Raw genomic sequence first — 20,320 nt, 5'->3', positions numbered from 1 at the left:
CTTGGGAGGACTCTGTGTACCGATTGCACCATAGCTAGAGTGAATGTCTTTTTTTAGAAAGGTTTCATACACACTGGGATGTATAATTTAGCCTATATTATTATTAGTCATAATTTATTCATGCACTTTACAATAATAAAATGTATTTATTACATTTTAGAAATAAGATTTAGATATATTAATATGTATTGTAACAATATGAATTGATTTGATTTGCTACACTATAGTGGTGTTATCTAATAATTCTATTAATACATTGTCTAATGTATGTCTGTGTTATATGTTTATACTTTTTTTATAAAAAAAAAAAAAAAGTGTAACTAAATATGAAGCTGTACAAATTGGATTTCTAATTTGATAATTAATTGAATATAATCACATACAAAATCATTTTTTCAATATTTTTTTACCATCTTCATGATTGTTTATTGCAGAGTTTGTTAATATATGTCCATCTCTGTAAAAATTAGCTCTTTTTACTCCAAACAAAACATATTCAAATCAAAGAAATGAAAATAATACATGTTTGGCTCGTTTTTAAAATCTACTTTTCTTTTACCGTTTTACTACGAATAGTATTTCTTTCAGTTTTAACAGCTACTAAAACTTTTTTGTAAAATTAGAGGAAATGAATATTTTGTAATTCACAGTTAAACTATTTAACTAAGTAATGATTTATGATTTTATGATAAATTGATAATCAAAGTTTTATACCCAACATTACTTTGGCTTTAATACTTGAGATTTGCTGTTAGATCAATATACAATTTGTGTCACATACCATATGTGTTAAAGCCTCCAAAGTCATCAAAGATTTGCATTTGTAATCTTTATTCAAATATCAACAACATAAAATAACATTTGGAATGGGTTTGCCTCAAATCGGCTATAGATCAAATTGTTAGGGTTGGTGAGTGTGCAGCGAAAGCAAATTTAAGACGTATAGATTGATAGGAAAATTAAGATAAAGATAAAGGTAAGATAAGTAGTAATGAAATGAACACACAATATTTATTTATTTAATGCGGGAAAAATCGAAAAAAAACACTATTATGAAAATAGGAGAGTACAAGAACCCTTGAAAGGGTGAGTATTACAAGAAAATTCTCACAATAAGAACTCACAAAGGAGTATTACAAAGTAGGAGTAGTGAATTCGTAAAGAAGGTAAATAATACAAGGAGGTATAGTATGTATGAAGGCTAGTGTATAGTATGGCTTTTTATTTGTGTTTTTAAATGATTGAATGCCCATGGCTTACATTTATAGGTGTGGATGGAGCTTGGATGAAATGGACGGATATTCCAGAAATTTTTCCATCATTCTTGTATCCATAATGTTCTTGAAAATTCACGAACCATGTATTATATTCTAATAACTTCTAATGTATAATGCTCTAGAACATTTAAGTATGTTATTGTTCTAGGGAGTCCAATTGGGTGGGTGGAACCATCCTATTTGCTTTTAAACAGCCAATTTAACGGTTTACAATTTGTACCGATTAATTAAATTAAGCCTACTACGAACATTTATGACAACTTATAATGATAATATATGGTTCCAAACGACATTATATGACCCCGAGATGTATCCCCTTAAATCTCAAAACTTTTCAACATCGGGCCTCGAAACATCCCAAATATCTCAAAAAGGGTGTATTTCAATTTTGGAATTTTTTGACTTTTTTTCGCCCAAAAAAAAAAAATTCCGAAATGTTTACCATGGCCCCTAATACCCCTCCGGGAGTCCAATTGGGTGGGTGGAACAAACCAATTTACCGATTTACAACTAGCACCGATTTCATTAACTCAAGCCTACCAGGAACATTTATGACAACATATAATGATCATTTATGGTTCCAAACGCCATTATATGATCCCGAGATTTATCCCCTTTAATCTCAAAACTTTTCAACACCGGGCCTCGAAACATCCCAAATATCTCAAAAAGGGTGGATTTTAATTTTAGGAATTTTTTGACTCTTTTTTTGCTAAGTAATAAAATTTTCCAAAATGTTTACCATTGTCCCTAATACCCTCTGGGAGTCCAATTGGGTGGGTGGAACAAACCAATTTTCCTTTAAACAACCAATTTACCGGTTTACAACTAGCACCGATTTCATTAACTCAAGCCTACCACGAACATTTATGAAAACATATAATGATCATTTATGGTTCCAAACGCTATTATATGACCTTGAGATGTATCCCCTTAAATCTCATTTCATTTCGACACCAGCCCCAAAACCTTCGAAATTTCTCAAAAAAACATGGATATTAGCCTTTAATTTTGGAATTTTTTTACTTTTTTTCGCTCGGAAATAAAAATTGACGAAATTTTTACCATGGTCCCTAATACCTGCCGGGAGTTCTATTGGGTGGGTGGAACCATCCAATTTGGCTTTAAACGACCAATTTACCGGTTTACAACTTGCACCAATTTCATTAACTCAAACCTACCACGATTATTTATAACAACAAATAATGATCATATATAGTTCCAAACGGCATTATATGACCCCGAGATATATCCCCTAGAATATCAAAACTTTTCAACACCGGGCCCCGAAACCTCCAAAATTTCTCAAAAAGTATGGATATTAGACTTCAATTTTTGAAATTTTTTTACTTCTTTTTGCCCGAAAATAAAAATTGCTGAAATTTTTACCTTGGTTCCTAATACCCTCTGGGAGTCCAACTATTTGGGTGGAACCATCCAATTTGTCTTAAAACGGCCAATTGACTGATTTACAACTTGCAACGATTTCATTAATTCAAGCCTGTCACGAACATTTATGACATCACATAATGATCATATATGGTTCCAAACGGCATTATATGACTCCGAGACGTATCCCTAAAATCTCAAGCCTTTTCGAGATCGGTCCCCGAAACCTCCAAAATTTCTCAATAAACGTGGATATTAGCCTTCAATTTTTGAATTTTATGACTTTTTTTTTCCCGAAAATAAACATTGCCGAAATGTTTACCATGGTCCCTAATACCCTTTGTGAGCTGAATTGGGTGGGTGGAACCATCTAATTTGCCTTTAAACGGCCAATTTACCGATTTACAACTTGCACCGATTTCCTTAATTCAAACCTACCACGTACATTTATGAAAAAATATAATGATCATATTTGGTTCCAAACGGCATTATATGACCCTGAGATGTATCTCTTAAAATCTCAAGCCTTTTCGACACCTGGCCCCAGAACCTAAAAAATTTCTCAAAAAGCGTGGATATTAGCCTTCAATTTTGGAATTTTTTTTACTTTTCTAAGAACAGAAATAAAACTTGCCAAAATGTTTAATATGGTCTCTGATACCCTCCGAGAGTCCAATTGGGTGAGTGGAACCATCCAATTTGTCTTTAAATGGCCAATTTAGCGGATTACAACTTGCACCGATTTCATTAATTCAAGCTTACCATAAACATTAATGATAACATATAATGATCATTTATGGTTCCAAACGACATTATATGACCCCGAGATGTATCCCCTAAAATCTCATTTCTTTTCGACACCGGCCCCGAAACCTTCGAAATTTCTAAAAAAACATGGATATTAGCCTTTAATTTTTGAATTTTTTGACTTTTTTCCGCAAGAAAATCAAAATTGCTGAAATGTTTACCATGGTCACTAACACTCCTCGGGAGTCCAATTGGGTGGGTGGAACCATCCAATTTGCCTTTAAACGACCAATTTACCGGTTCACAACTTGCACCGATTTCATTAACTCAAGCCTAATACGAACATTTATGACAACAAATGATGACCATATATGGTTCCAAACGAAATTATATGACCCCTAGATGTATTCCTTAGAATTTCAAGATACCGGGCTCCGAAGACTCCAAATTTCTCAAAAAACGTAGATATTCGCCTTCAATTTTTTAATTTTTTGACTTTTTTTCGCTAGGAAATAAAAAATTGCCGAAATGTTTACCATGATCCATTATACCCTCCCATAGTCTAATTGGGTAGTTGGAACCATCCAATTTGCCTTCAAACGACCAATTTACCGATTTACAACTTGCACCGATTTCATTAATTCAAGCCTAACACGAACATTCATGACATTATATAATGATCATATATGGTTCCAAACGGCATTATATGACCCCGAGATGTATTCCCTAAAATCTTAAAGATTTTTGACAACGGGCCCAGAAACCTCCAAAATTTTCTCAAAAAGCGTGGATATTAGCCTTCAATTTAGGAATTTTTTTACTTTTTTCGCCTAGAATTAAAAATTGACGAAATATTTACTATGATCCGTAATATCCTCCGGGTGCTAATTGAGTTGAGCAGATCGTGAGCAACTCGTACTCGACTCGGTCAAAGCTCGACTCGAGTTAGCTCGACTCGACTCGGGATGTTAACGAGCATGAGTTGAGCAAGCTTAAATTCGACTCGATAAGCTCGTGATCAACTCGATAATATATTATTAATATAAAATTTACAAACAAAGTTAGTATTTTTAAGCAAATTTGATACATATCAAGTCTTAGTTTATATCATAAGAAAAGAAAGAGTAAATCTTTAATAATATCTGTATAAAACAATATAAATTGAACAAAAAATAAATAAAGGCATATAATAATAGAAGGACAAAAATTTTAATGAGCAGATCGTGAGCTACTCGACTCGACTCGAAACTTTAACGAGCACGAGTCGAGCAGGTTTTATTTGCTCGAAATTTTAGCGAGCACGAGTTAAGCACATGTAAAAAGTTTTTGAGTTGAGTCGAGCACCCCTCAGCTCGTGATCGACTCGCTCGATAAGCACCCCTAGGTGGGTGGAACCATCTTATTTGTCTTTAAAGACAAATTTAACGATTTACAACTTGCACCGATTTCATTAACTCAAGCCTACCACGAACTAACATTTATGACAATATATAATAATCATATATGGTTCCAAACGAAATTATATGACACCAAGATGTATTCCCTTAAATTTCAAGGCTTTTCGACATCAAGTCCCGAAACCTTCAAAATTTCGATAAATACAAGATATTAACTTCAATTTTGGAATTTTTTGACATTTTTCGCACGGAAATAAAAATTGCCAAAATATTTACCATGGTCCCTAATACCCTCCGGGGGTCCAATTGGCTGGGTGGAACCATCCAATTTGCCTTTAAACAGTCAATTTACCGGTTTACAATTTGCACCGATTTCATTAACTCAAGCCTACCACGAACATTTATGAAAACAAATAATGATCATATATAGTTCCAAACGACATTATATTACCCCGAAATGTATTCCTCCAAATTTCAAGACTTTTCGACAACGGACCTCGAAGCCTCCAAAATTTCTTAAAAAGCGTGGATATTAGACTTCAATTTTGAAATTTTTGACTTTTTTTCGCCCGAAAATAAAAATTTCCGAAATGTTTACCATGGTCTCTAATACTGTCCGGGATTCCCATTGGGTGGGTGGAACCATCCAATTTGCCTTTAAACGACCAATTTACCGGTTTACAACCCGAACCGATTTCATTAACTCAATCCTACCACAAACATTTATGACAACAAATAATGATCATATATGGTTCCAAACAGCATTATATGACCCCGAGATGTATCCCTTTAAATTTCAAGACTTTTCGACACCGGGCCCCGAAAACTCAAAAATTTCTCAAAAAGCGTGGATATTAGTCTTCAATTTTGGAATTTTTTGACTTTTTCTTCGCCCGGAAATAAAAATTGCGAAAATGTTTTTCATGGTCACTTATACCCTCCGGGATTCCAATTGGGTTGGTAGAACCATCCAATTTGCCTTTAAATGACCAATTTAATTACTGATTTACAACTTGCACGGATTTCATTAATTCAAGCCTACTACGAACATTTATGACAACATTTAATGATCATATATGGTTCCAAACGGCATTATATGACCCCTAGATTTATCCTCTAAAATATTAATACTTTTCTACACCGGGCCCTGAAACCTCCAAAATTTCTCAAAAAGCGTGGATATTAGCCTTTAATTTTAGAATTTTTTGACTTTTTTTCTCCCCGAAAATAAAAATTTCCGAAATGTTTACCATGGTCCCTAATACCCTCCGGGATTCTAATTGGTGTGTGAAACCATTCAATTTGCTTTTAAACGACCAATTTACCGGTTTACAACTTGCACCGATTTACCGATTTACTACGGCCAATTTAATTAACTTGCACCGAACCCGACTTGAACCGAAATTGACCAAAACTCATTTTAACCCGTCAAAACCCGAATTTAACCTAATTTGTTACGAATTTGATCTAAATTCAACCCGACCCGTTCCTAACTCGACCTGAATTTAATTAACACAACCTGTTATAAACCTGACCTGAAATCAACCCGACTTGTTATTGACCTGACCCAAATTCAACCCAAATTGTTCCAGACTTGATTTCAAATCACCTTAAATGCAATTAGACCACCTTATTATTGTTGATCAAAGCATTTTGTCTTGGGAGACCAAGTCGGTCTAGGCATGCAAAAGAAAGGAGCATCATCCTCAAATTTAAGAGTTAAATATAGTATATATTTGTTGTATGGTCAAAGGAGATAATTATCTTCCTAAATTATACACTATAGTTTCCTAGTATATTGCCATATATATTATAGTCAAAGGAAATAATTAACTTGATAAAATGATAATTATCTATTTATTGTTAGTTGAACCCGAAATGACCTAACTTGGAAATGACCCGGCCTGATTGTAACCTGCAAATGATTGACTTGAACAAAACCCGACTTGAATCCGAGAATGACCCGACTTGGAAATGACCCAACCTGATTATAACCCGTAAATTATTGACTTGAACCGAACCCGACTTGAACCCAAGAATGGCCCGACTTGAAAATGACCCGACCTAATTATAATCCGCAAATTATTGACTTGAGCCGAACCTGACTCAAACCCGAGAATGACCCGACTTGAAAATGACCTAACCTGATTATAACCCGCAAATTATTGACTTGAACTGAACCCGACTTGAACTCGAGAATGGCCCGACTTGAAAATGACCCGACTTGATTATAATCCGCAAATTATTAACTTGAACCGAACCCGACTCAAACCCGAGAATGACCCGTCCTGATTCTAACCCGCAAATTATTGGCTTGAACCGAACCAGACTCGAACCCGAGAATTAACCTAACCCGTGAAAACCCGAATTAAACCCAACCTATTATTCACCCGACCCGAATGTAACCCGACCCAAACCCGATAAGAAGTATGACCCGACTAAAGCATGACCCGACCCAAACCCGACCCGCATAGGTTATGGAATTAATCTGAATTGATCCGACCCTCTCTTACCCGACCCATTTACCCGAATTAACAACTCTACGTATATTGATAACTCCATATATCGATAATGTACATTTGAACAGATCCAATAATAGATTAACTGATACTGTGTGTATGCTAATTAAAACCTGAGGTTGTAGGTAAAGAGAAACTGACTTGATTACCAAGATGATAATTTGTGAGTTGACTTGGTGAAATTTGTGATATAGGGAGTACTTGGTATTTTACTATTTTATTTTCTATTTGGAAATTAATTGGTTTCAATTCACACTATCACACATGAGTGACTTTACTACTCATCAGTCATCACGTGGCGCAGAGGTGCTTCAAATGACTAATGTCAAATGTTCATAATTAATGTATGTAGAAAGTCAAATCATTATAATGGAGATTGTATTTAAAACTCAATAGTTTGTGAATCTGTGCAATATGATAAATCACCTAATTAAATAAACTTGAAGGATATATAGGTGAAGTTTGAAGTATACTCTATGATGTACCCTTGGGAGAAGAAGTATTGTGAATCTCTAACCGATTACAAATTAACCATTAAGACTCTAATTTTCGGGAATGAATTTTTAGTTGAGTTGATCATTGACATAATATTAAGAGTCTACTACATAACAAGAACACAATTACACGATAACTATGAAAGATCTATATTACATCCACTCTTAAGTTCAGAAGACTCCCATGTTTGATGATGTAATATAAACTAATTTTTAGATTCCAACCATCAAATAAACCTATTCGTTAATTTAAGGTATTGATATTGCTATCGGTGTAGGGCTAGCATATTAAATTGTAAAATGGCGTAAAGTATACCTTGTATAGTTGTATACAGATTAAAGAAATGTCACCATTTTAATGGTTAAGCATAAGTTCAATGGGGGTGGAGGATGAAGCTTTGATTCATCTTGGAAAAAGGGCAAAAATTAAAATTCTAGATAGATTTATTTTAGGAATAATCAATATCAATCAAACTAAATTCTCATGTCACATGAGTTTTGTTAAAATATCCACTCTTAAACGATTGAAAGATCTAAAAGTAATAGTCACTATTGCACAACGTCACCTAATTGGTATAGCAAAACTCGAGTGTAAAATTGGATCTAGTTGACTAAAATACTCAACATATGAAAAAGGTAACTAAACATGAAATCAAAAGAAGCGTTGACCGCAAATAATGGCGGGAAAATCACTCTGTTATGTTTCAAACTCTGATGAACACAGAGTGTGTACAGAGTAGAAAAATGGCTCGAAACCCTACAATTTCAGAATCAGAAAGAATAAAAGAAGGAAGACCAAATTATAAGCCTTGTTTTTGTACTTATAAACTGGATCCACTAAAACCTCCCTCTGTTTTTAGTTAAATTAATCAAATATTTCATGGAAATTGAAATTAAAATCCTTAATTAAATTCAAAGATCCGTCCTCAGCTCCGTTGCTTTCGCATACATCGTCTTCTTCATTCTCTAACTCCTTCCTTTGCATCACCGACGCTTCGCTTCAAGTTGTAGTAATAAACAAAAAAGTTCAAACTACAACTTGAAGAAACTAATTAAAGTATATTATTTTGAAAATTGATAAAAAAAAATGTAACATTAAAAAATACAAAGTAAAGAACACTCCAAGCAAAAAAGCGGGAATTGTAGTATAGGTATAAGCCTTGTTTACCATGAAGTGCGCCGCAATAGATCCCAAACACGTCCATTTTGACTCCACCTTGTCATAATTTTTATATTTAAGATGGGTTCTGGGAAACACACACACTTGTACTCGTACTTCATTTATAATTCTTCTTTCTCGTTTCTTTCGTTTACGAGTCGGGGGATCGAGTTTTTTCTCTCCTGTAACTAGGTAATGTATGTATAGCTCTTTTGCATCATGGTGTTTAAATTGAGTGTTGGATAAATTTGCGTACATTTCATCACCTATATTTTACTCTAGTTAGATGCTTTACGCAGTTGCTAGACGTACATGTAATGCTTGAGTGTGCGTGTTTATACTTACATTATACTTCGCACATTCTGTTCATAATTAGCTGTTACATAGTAATGTATGATAATCATAATTTAAAAGAGAAATTGAAGTAGTTTTTTTGCAAAAAAAAGTCAAGTAATGAATTTTCTTTTCAATACAGGGATGGTAGTCTAATAGTTGTGTTTTTTTCACTTTGTCTACGCAGGTTGGATTAAGTAATTAATCCTCGTACAATGGGACGTATAACGTTCTTGTATTTCGTCGGAATTTTAGCCTTGTCAAGTATTTTCGGAGTTGATGCAGAAAGTCCTTACAGATATTATGATTGGGAAGTAACATACGGAACAATATCACCTCTTGGACTTCCTCAAAGGGTAGGGTTGGTTTCATAACAACATTGTAAACAAGCTTAATCAAAGTAATTTTTCATACTAATTTTCTTCATCAAAATGCAGGGTATTCTAATAAATGGCCAATTTCCTGGTCCAACAATTGAATGTGACACCAATGATAATGTCATTATTTCTATAAGAAATAGTTTGGATGAGCCATTTCTCATGACATGGTTAGTATCATCAATTCCTTTTAGTAGGTTTGTAATTTGCTATTATTACATATATACTAACGGTTTCTTCCTTGGTTATAGGAATGGGGTTTGGCAAAGGAAGGTGTCATGGCAAGACGGTGTACTCGGAACCAACTGTCCTATCCCTCCACACTCAAACTGGACCTACACGATGCAAGCCAAGGATCAAATTGGTACCTATATGTACTTCCCTTCCACGGAGCTGCATCGATTGGCCGGAGGTTTTGGTGCTTTCATTATTAATAAAAGGTCTGTCATTGCCCTCCCGTACACTGAGCCAGCAGCCGCATTCACCCTCCTTGTTGGAGACTGGTACAAGACTGATCACAAGGTTCGTAAACATAGTCACAGTCACACTAAGTAAAAATGTAGCAAATTAAGAACAATTTTGTGTATATATAAAAGAGTGTTACTAGATTATTTCATAATGCAAATTTCATCTAGGAAAGATTTGTTTTCTTGTATAGATGTATGTTACGGTTTCAATATCGACTCACGGTTTCAATGCATATATGATTTGACACAGGAACTCCAAAAAAAGCTGGACAATGGAGAAAATATGCCCATGCCAGATGGCTTGCTTATTAATGGTGATCCAAGCAACACGGTTTTCAGTGGTGAAGCAGGGAAAACTTACTTGTTTCGAGTGGCAAACGTAGGGACAATGGCATCCATCAATATTAGGATTCAGGGGCATATGATGAAGCTTGTTGAGATTGAGGGTTCTCATGTTCTCCAAGAAATCTACGAGTCACTCGATGTTCATCCAGGCCAATCTTTAGCTTTCTTGGTTACCCTCCATGGCTCGGCCAAGGACTACTACATAGTCGCATCAACTCGTTTTGACAGAACGTCTATAGACGCCACTGCCATACTTCATTACAATGGTTCAGATATAGGCCCTTCTCATCCTTTACCCGTTGGCCCTACTTATCAAGTTCATTGGTCCATGAAGCAAGCCAGAACTTTCAGGTAAATCTTGTTTCCATCATTGCTTTTTGTGACTCTCTGGATATATGATCGTAAAAATTCAAGGTCATATTAATCATGGGAAATTCCCTGTATGTTTCTCATGGGGGTATTTTCGGGAATAAATCAACAACTTTTTCATTATTGTGGGCTCCACAGCTGAATAAAGTTAAATAAACTTGTTGGTTTATTTACGAAAATGTCATGTGAGAAACAAAATTTGTTTCTCACCATGAGAAATTGGGGCATTCTCATTAATCATAGTCTAGCTTAACCTTATGACCGTTTTTCTCTTTGATATAGATGGAATCTGACAGCTAATGCTGCAAGGCCTAACCCTCAAGGATCTTACCGTTATGGAGGAATCCAAGTAACTAAGACAATTGTTTTGGAAAATTCTGTTGGAGAGGTCAATGGCAAGTTACGTTATGGGGTCAACAATGTTTCCTACGTAAACCCGGATACACCACTAAAACTTGCTGACTATTACGGTATTCCCGGTGTTTTCGACCTTAACACGAGTAGAGATCAACCAACACCAGGGCCTATGATCTCCGGCACCACGGTTTATGGGACAGAACTACATGATTTTGCAGAAATCATCTTTCAAAACAATGAGACGGACACCCAATCTTGGCATCTTGATGGCCATAACTTCTTTGTTGTCGCGTAAGCTTCTATCCATCTACCATGCTTAAATTAAAGTTTGATTAGGTTGAAATTCTTGATTCTAATACAAGGATCATATTTAATTTCAGATTTGGTGCGGGTACATGGAGTCCAGATGTTAGAAGAAAATACAATATGGTTGATGCTGTTTGGAGGAGCACCGTCCAGGTAAACTTAAAGTTATACTAGTATTACTATAACAAACAAAAATTTCGTGTCAATTTATACTACCTACGATACAGTTTATATGTAACGATTTGACATAAAATAGAGAGGAAAAATGTCTAATTGTTGTACATAACTTGCAACAATGGTAGTATTTAACTGCCTATGTAACAAGTCAAACAAGTTGATCGCGCGTTCAATTATGATTGTGATATGCTTATTAGTTTAAACATAAAGTATTTTATCTTCGATGTGATTAAAAGTGTTTATTTTTCGATTGTAGGTGTATCGAAATTCATGGACAGCAATATTAGTATCTTTGGACAACAAAGGAATGTGGAATTTAAGGTCAGCAATATGGCACAGGCAGTACTTGGGACAGGAAGTGTATATCAGGGTATGGAACGATGAAAAAAGTCTGTTTACAGAGAGTGACATCCCTCCAAATGCTCTCAAGTGTGGAAAGGCTGCTAATTTATAGATTTAGTTTATATATTGTAGTTTTCTTGTATTGTACTCATTTCATTTTTTTTTTTTCTTGATTTTATATTAACCTATTGTGGGGGTATTTATTTTCCCAAAAAAGGAAAAATCAGTCACAAGGGTATGACTGTCCAAAAAAAGAGGGGGAAACAAGCTTATAAGGAGGGATAAGAAAAGAAATTCAACTGTACCTTGATCATATATCTCAATCCAAAATTATAAATTATAATAAATATATTGAGGTATTTTTCTTATTAAAGCAAGATGATCAGAAAGCATATGTTAATTACGGGTTTGGGCCGCACCCGTCACGAAAGAGTGCAAATCCATCACTTTATAAGACTAAGGAGGTTCCACCTCAAAACCATATGGTAATGAGGGGAGTAGCCCTTTAGCATTATATTGTGATGATAACTCTTGAATTCTTTCAATGTAGGATTCCATTACTACTACACTCCCCCTTTAGTGTTTTAGTATGGGACAAGAGAATGCTCACATGTGGGTTGTTCATAGGCTCAACAACACACTTTAATGCTGGTCCAATTATGTAATATGAGCCCAACCTATCTATTTTCTACTGCATATAATGACCCAGTATGTGTTGCTTTCTAATCCATTCAAAAAAGCCCAAGTTGTAACATGAAAGTACAGAACAAAAATAAACCCAAAAGATCAACGAACCACAATTTATTTTTTTTTTTAATTACATAAATAGACCACAAAAACTTTTTACTTACACCTCTCAAGAGTAACAATCTATTGGTTCTAACTTCTAACAAAGCTCTTTGTTAAAAAAAAAAAAATAATAAAATAACTTCTAACAAAGCTTATTATTTTTGCCACTGCTTTTATTTGTAAAGGAATTAGGAGATGATAGCAAACTACCACGAATTCATGATAAATTTTTGTTGTATGAGAACTTTTCAGCCTCTAATAGCTTGAGTCTTCGTTGACTCTAATAACATCTATTGTATTGAATTACGCTTAGATTGTACCATTTTAATACCAACAAAGACGTATATTGCTACTGATAGAGCTTATTTTGTGTTTGTTTGTATTAATAAAGAAGATTTTTGGTATTGAATTGGTACTAAATTAGCACAATTAAATACTACTCCAATAGACGTTAATAGAGCTGTCAATTCGGGTAAACGGGTCAGGTTTGGGTCGGGTAAGAGTGGGTCGGGTCAACTCGGGTTGGGTCAATTCTGATTAATTCCATAACCTATGCAGGTCGGGTTTGGGTTGGGTCATGCTTGAGTCGGGTCATATATCTTACCGGGTTTGAGTCGGGTTTGGATCGGGTTAATAACAGGAGGGGTTATATTCGGGTAGAGTGAACAATAGGACAAGTTTAATTTGGGTTAAAACGGGTTAGGGTAATTCTCGGGTTTGATTCAAGTCAATAATTTGCGGGATAGAATCAGGTCAGGTCATTCTCGGGTTTGAGTCGGGTTCGATTCAAGTCAATAATTTGCAGATTATAATTAGGTCGGGTCATTCTCGAGTTCGATTCGGGTTCGTTTCAAGTCAATAATTTGCGGGTTATAATCAGGTTGGGTCATTTCTAAGTCGGGTCATTCTCGGATTCAAGTCGGGTTATGTTCAAGTCAATAATTTGCACATTACAAACAGGTCAGGTCATATTCAAGTTCAACTAACTATAATAAATAATTATCATTTTTATCAAGCCAATTATTTCCTTTGACTATAATATATATGGCAATAAACTAGGGAACTATAGTCTATAATTTAGGAAGATAATTATCTCCTTTGACCATATAACCAATATATATTATATTAAACAATTTAGGTTGAATTTAGGTCAGGTCAAAAACAAGTCGTGTTGATTTCGAGTCAGGTTAGAAAACGAGCCGGTTGAATTTTTGGGTTGGGTAAGTTATAAGTATGGTAAAATTCAGGTCGGGTTAATAACAAGTCGGATTGAATTTGGGTCAGGTCAATAACAAGCCGGGTTGATTTCGGGTCGGGTTTGTAGCAGGTTGGGTTTAAATTCGGGTCGGGTTAGGAACAGGTCGGGTTGAATTCAGGTCAGGTTAGTAACAAGTCGGTTTAAATTCGGGTTTTGCAAGTTAAAACAGGTTTGGGTCAATTTCGGTTCAAGTCGGGTACAGTGCAAGTTAATTAAATTGGCCGTTGTAAATCGGTAAATTGGTCGTTTAAAAGCAAATTGAATGGTCCCACACACCCAATTGGACTCTTGGAGGTCATTTCAGCAATTTTTATTTTTGGGCGAAAAAAAGTAAAAAATTCCACACGCTTTTTGAGAAATTTTGGAGGTCTCGGGGCCCGGTGTCAAAAAGTATTGAAATTCTATGGGATACATCTCGGGGTCATATAATGCTGTTTGGAACCATATATGATCATTATTTGTTGTCATAAATGTTCGTGGTAGGCTTGAATTAATGAAATCAGTGCAAGTTGTAAACGCGTAAATTGGTCGTTTAAAGGCAAATTGGATGGTTCAACCCACCCAATTGGACTCCCGGAGGGTATTAGGGACCATGGTAAACATTTCAGTAATTTTTAATTTCGGGCGAAAAAAAATCAATAATTTTCAAAATTAAAGACTATTATCCACGCTTTTTGAGAAATTTTGGAGGTTTCAGGGCCCGTTGTAGAATGTATTAATATTTTAGGGGATACATCTCGGGGTCATATAATGTCGTTTGGAATCATATATGATCATTATATTTTGTCATAAATGTTCGTAGTATGCTTGGGTTAATGAATTCCGTATAAGTTGTAAACAAGTAATTAAATTGGCCGTTCAAAGACAAATTGGATGGTTCCACGGTTCCACCAACACAATTGAACTCTCGGACCGCATAAGGGACAATAATAAACATTTCGGCAATTTTTATTTCCGGGCAAAAAAAGTCAAAAAATTCCAAAATTGAAGACTAATATCCACGCTTTTGGAGAAATTTTGGAAGCTTCAAGGCCGGGTGTCGAAAAGTCTTGAAATTTGAGAACATAAATCTCGGGGTCATGTAATGATGTTTGGAACCATATATGATCATTATTTGTTGTCATAAATGTTCATGGTAGGCTTGAGTAAATGAAATCAGTGCAAGTTGTAAACTAGCAAATTGGACAGTTCCACCCACCCAATGGGACTCTCGGAGGGTATAAAGGACCATGGTAAACATTTCGGCAATTTTTATTTCCGGGCAAAAAAAAGTCTAAAAATTCCAAAAACTAAAAGGTAATATCCACGTTTTTCGAGAAATTTTGGAGGTTTCAAGGCCCAGTATCGAAAAGCTTTGGGATTCATGGAAATACATTTCGGGTCATATAATGCCGTTTGGAACCATATATGATTATTATATGTTGTCATAAATGTTCGTGGTAGGCTTGAGTTAATTAAATCGGTGCAAGTTGTAAATCGGTAAATTTGTCGTTTAAAGGCAAATTGGATGGTTCCACCCACCCAATGGGACTCCGAGACGGTATTAGGGACAATGGTAAACATTTTCGGCAATTATTATTTCCGGGCAAAAAAAAGTCTAAAAATTCCAAAAATTAAAGGTTAATATCCACACTTTTTGAGAAATTTAAAAGTTTCGGGGTCCGGTATCGAAAAGCGTAGAGATTTAAGGGAATACAACTCGGGGTCATATAATGTCATTTGGAACCATATATGATCATTATTTGTTGTCATAACTGTTCGTGGTAGGCTTGAATCAATTAAATCGGTGCAAGTTGTAAACCGGTAAATTGGTTGTTAAAAGGCAAATTGGATGGTTTCACCCACCCAATTGGACTCGCAGAGGGTATTAGGGACCATGGTAAACATTTCAGTAATTTTTATTTTTAGGCGAAAAAAAATCAAAAAATTTCAAATTTGAAGGCTATAATCAAAGGTTTCCGGGCTTGTTGTCGAAAAGCTTTAAGATTTTAGGGGATACATCTCGGGGTCATATAGTGTGGTTTGGAACCATATATGATCATTATATGTTGTCATAAATGTTCGTGGTTGGCTTGAATAGATGAAATCGGTACAAATTGTAAATTAGTAAATTGATGGTTTAAAGGGAAATTGGATGGTTCCACCCGCCCAATTGGACTCCCGGAAGGTATTAGGGACCATGGTAAACATTTCGGCAATTTGTACTTCTAGGCGAAAAAAAGTCAAAAAATTCCGAAATTGAAGGCAAATATCCACGCTTTTTGAGAAATTTTAAAAGTTTCGGGGCTAGCTGTCGAAAAGGCTTGAGATTGTAGGAGATACTTTTCAGGTTCATATAATTCCGTTTGGAACCATATATGATCATTATATGTCGTCATAAATGTTTGTGGTAGGCTTGAATTAATGAAATCGGGGCAAGTTGTAAATCAGTAGATTGGTCGTTTAAAAGCAAATTGGATGGTTCCGCCCATCCAATTGGACTCTCGGAGGGTATTAGGGACCATGGTTAACATTTCAGCAATTTTTATTTTCAGGCGGAAAAAAAAAATCAAAACATATCAAAATTGAAGGCTATAATCCACGCTTTTTGAGAAATTTTGAAGGTTTTCAGGGCTTGTTGTCGAAACGTTTTATGATTTTAGGGGATACATCTCGGGGTCATATAATGTGGTTTGGAACCATATATGATCATTATATGTTGTCATAAATGTTCGTGGTTGGCTTGAATAGATGAAATCGGTACTAATTGTAAATCAGTACATTGGTCGTTTAAAGGGAAATTGGATGGTTCCACCCACCCAATTGGACTCCCAGAGGATACCAGGGGCCATGGTAAACATTTCGGCAATTTTTTTTTCCGTGCTAAAAAAAGTTTTAAAAAATCCAAAATTGAAGGCTAATATCCACACTTTTTTGAAATTTTGGAGGTATTGGGGTCCTGTGTCGAAAAGTCTTGAAATTATATGTGATATATCTCAGGGTCATATAATGCCGTTTGAAACCATATATGATCATTATTTGTTGTTATAAATGTTTGTGGTAGCCTAGAGTTAATGAAATTGGTGCAATTTGTAAACCGGTACGTAAATTGGTTGTTTAAAGGCAAATTGGTTGGTTCCACCAACCCAATGAGAATCCCGGACGGTATTAGGGACCATGGTATAAATGTCAGAAATTATTATTTCTAGGCAAAAAAAAGTCTAAAAATTCCAAAAATTAAAGGCTAATATCCACGCTTATTGAGAAATTTTGGAGGTTTCGGGGCCAGGTATCGAAAAACCTTGAGATTCAAGGGAATACATCTCGGGTTCATATAATGTCGTTTGGAACCATATATGATTATTATTTGTTGTCATAAATGTTCGTGGTAGACTTGAAATATGAAATCGGTGCAAGTTGTAACCTGCTAAATTGGTCGTTTAAAGGCAAATTTGATGGTTCCACCCAACCAATTGGACTCCCAGAGGGTATGAGGGACCATGGTAAACCTTTCGACAATTTTTATTTTCGGGCAAAAAAAGTCAAAAAATTCCGAAATTGAAGGCTAATATCCACTCTTCTAGAAATTTTGGGGGTTTTAGGACCCGGTGTCGAAAAGTCTTGTAATTCTAGGGTATATATCTCGAGGTCATATAATGCCGTTTGGAACCATATATGATCATTATTTTTTGTTATAAATGTTTGTTGTAGCCTTGAGTTAATGAAATTGGTGCAAGTTGTAAACCGGTAAATTGGTCGTTTAAAGGCAAATTGGATGGTTCTACCCACCCAATGGGACTCCCGGACGGTATTAGGGACATGGTAAACATTTCGGCAATTATTATTTCCGGGCGAAAAAAGTAAAAATTCCAAAAATTAAAGACTAATATCCACGCTTTTTGAGAAATTTTGGAGGTTTCGGAGCCCGGTATCGAAAAGCCTTGAGATCCAAGGGAATACATCTCGGGGTCATATAATGTCGTTTGGAACCATATATGATCATTATTTGTTGTCATAAATGTTCGTGATAGGCTTGAATTAATGAAATCAGTGCAAGTTGTAACCTGCTAAAATGGTCGTTTAAAGGCAAATTTGATGGTTCCACCCAACCAATTGGACCCCCAGAGGGTATTAGGAACCATGGTAAAATTTTCGGCAATTTTTATTTATGGGCATAAAAAGTAAAAATAAAATCCAAAATTGAAGGCTAATATCCAAACTTTTTTTAGAAATTTTTGATGTTTTGGGGCACGGTGTCAAAAAGTCATTAATTCTAAAGGATATATCTCAGGGTCATAAATTGTCGTTTGAAACCATATATGATCATTATTTGTTGTTATAAATGTTTGTGGTAGCCTTGAGTTAATGTAATTAGTGCAAGTTGTAAACCGGTAAATTGGTCGTTTAAAGGCAAATTGGATGGTTCCACCCACCCAATGGGACTCCCGGACGGTATTGGGGACCATGGTAAACATTTCGACAATTATTATTTACGGGCCAAAAAAAGTCTAAAAATTCCAAAAATTAAAGGCCAATATCCACTGTTTTGTGAGAAATTTTGGAGGTTTCGGGACCTGGTATCGAAAAACCTTGATATTTAAGGGAATACATCTCGGGGTCAAATAATGTCGTTTGGAACCATATATGATCATTATTTGTTCCCATAAATGTTTGTGGTAGGCTTGAATTAATGAAATCGATGCAAGTTGTAAACCGTTAAATTGGTCGTTTAAAGGGAAATTCGATGGTTCCACCCACATAATTGTAATCCCGGAGGGCATTAGGGTCCATGCATGGTAAACATATCGGCAATTTTTATTTATGGGCGAAAAAAATTCAAAAAATTCCAAAACTGAATGCTAATGTCTACGATTTTTGAGAAATTTTGGAGGTTTCGGGGCCAACTGTCGAAAAGGCATGAGATTGTAGGAGATACTTCTCAGGTTCATATAATACCGTTTGGAACCATATATGTTCATTATATGTCGTTATAAATGTTCATGCTAGGCTTGAATTAATGAAATCGGTGCATGTTGTAAATCAGTAAATTGGTCGTTTAAAGGCAAATTGGATGGTTCCACCCTACTAATTGGACTCCCAGAGTGTATCAGGGACAATGGTAAACATTTCGGAAATTTTTATTTCCAAGCCAAAAAAAGTCAAAATTTTCAAAAATTGTAGGCTAACATTCACACTTTTTTAGAAATTTTTGATGTTCTGGAGCCCGGTGTCGAAAAGTCATGAAATTCTAGGGGATATATTTCGGGGTCATATAATGTCCCTTGCAACCATATATGATAATTTTTATTGTTATAAATGTTCGTGGTAGGCTTGAGTTAATGAAATTGGTGCAAGTTGTAAACCGCTAAATTGTTCATTTAAAGAGGAATTGGATGGTTCCACCCACCCAATTGGACTCCCGGAGGGTATTAGAGACCATGGTAAACATTCCGGCAATTTTATTTATTGGCGAAAAAAGTCAAAAAATTCCAAAATTGAAGGCAAATATCCACGCTTTTTGAGATATTTTGGAGGTTTCGGGGCCAGCTGTCGAAAAGGCTTGAGATTGTAGGAGATACTTCTCAGGTTCATATAATTCCGTTTGGAACCATATATGATCATTATATTTCGTCATAAATGTTTGTGGTAGGCTTGAATTAATAAAATCGGGGCAAGTTGTAAATCAGCAAATTGTTCGTTTAAAGAGGAATTGGATGGTTCCACCCACCCAATTGGACTCCCGGAGGGTATTAGAGACCATGGTAAACATTCCGGCAATTTTATTTATTGGCGAAAAAAGTCAAAAAATTCCAAAATTGAAGGCAAATATCCACGCTTTTTGAGATATTTTGGAGGTTTCGGGGCCAGCTGTCGAAAAGGCTTGAGATTGTAGGAGATACTTCTCAGGTTCATATAATTCCGTTTGGAACCATATATGATCATTATATTTCGTCATAAATGTTTGTGGTAGGCTTGAATTAATAAAATCGGGGCAAGTTGTAAATCAGCAAATTGGTCGTTTAAAGGCAAATTGATTGGATGGTTCAACCGAACCAATTGGACTCCCAGAGGGTATCACGGACCATGGTAAACATTTTGGCAATTTGTTGTTATAAATGTTCGTGGTAGGCTTGAGTTAATGAATTTTGTGCAAAATGTAAACCGGTAAATTAGTCGTTTAAAAGAAAATTGGATGGTTCCACCCACCCAATGGGACTCCCGGACGACATTAGGGACCC

The 20,320-nt window shown here is 35.4% G+C and overlaps 1 protein-coding gene across 1 annotated transcript; it reads left to right on the top strand.

Moving 5' to 3' along the window:
* Window positions 1-9,484: 9,484 nt before the first annotated feature.
* On the top strand, window positions 9,485-12,422 carry LOC145626889 (L-ascorbate oxidase homolog). Its single transcript, XM_081679356.1, has 7 exons — window positions 9,485-9,671; window positions 9,753-9,862; window positions 9,944-10,214; window positions 10,410-10,855; window positions 11,156-11,521; window positions 11,611-11,689; window positions 11,970-12,422. Exons 1-7 carry the CDS (start codon window positions 9,531-9,533, stop codon window positions 12,165-12,167), a joined length of 1,611 nt encoding a protein of 536 aa, XP_081535482.1. The 5' UTR covers window positions 9,485-9,530; the 3' UTR covers window positions 12,168-12,422.
* The last annotated feature ends 7,898 nt before the right edge of the window (window positions 12,423-20,320 follow it).

Source organism: Chenopodium album, chromosome 1 (assembly GCF_948465745.1).
Source record: "Chenopodium album chromosome 1, dcCheAlbu1.1, whole genome shotgun sequence".
Lineage (NCBI taxonomy): Eukaryota > Viridiplantae > Streptophyta > Magnoliopsida > Caryophyllales > Amaranthaceae > Chenopodium > Chenopodium album.
Note: the sequence above shows the minus strand (reverse complement) of the source record. Positions and strands in the feature narration are given on the sequence as shown.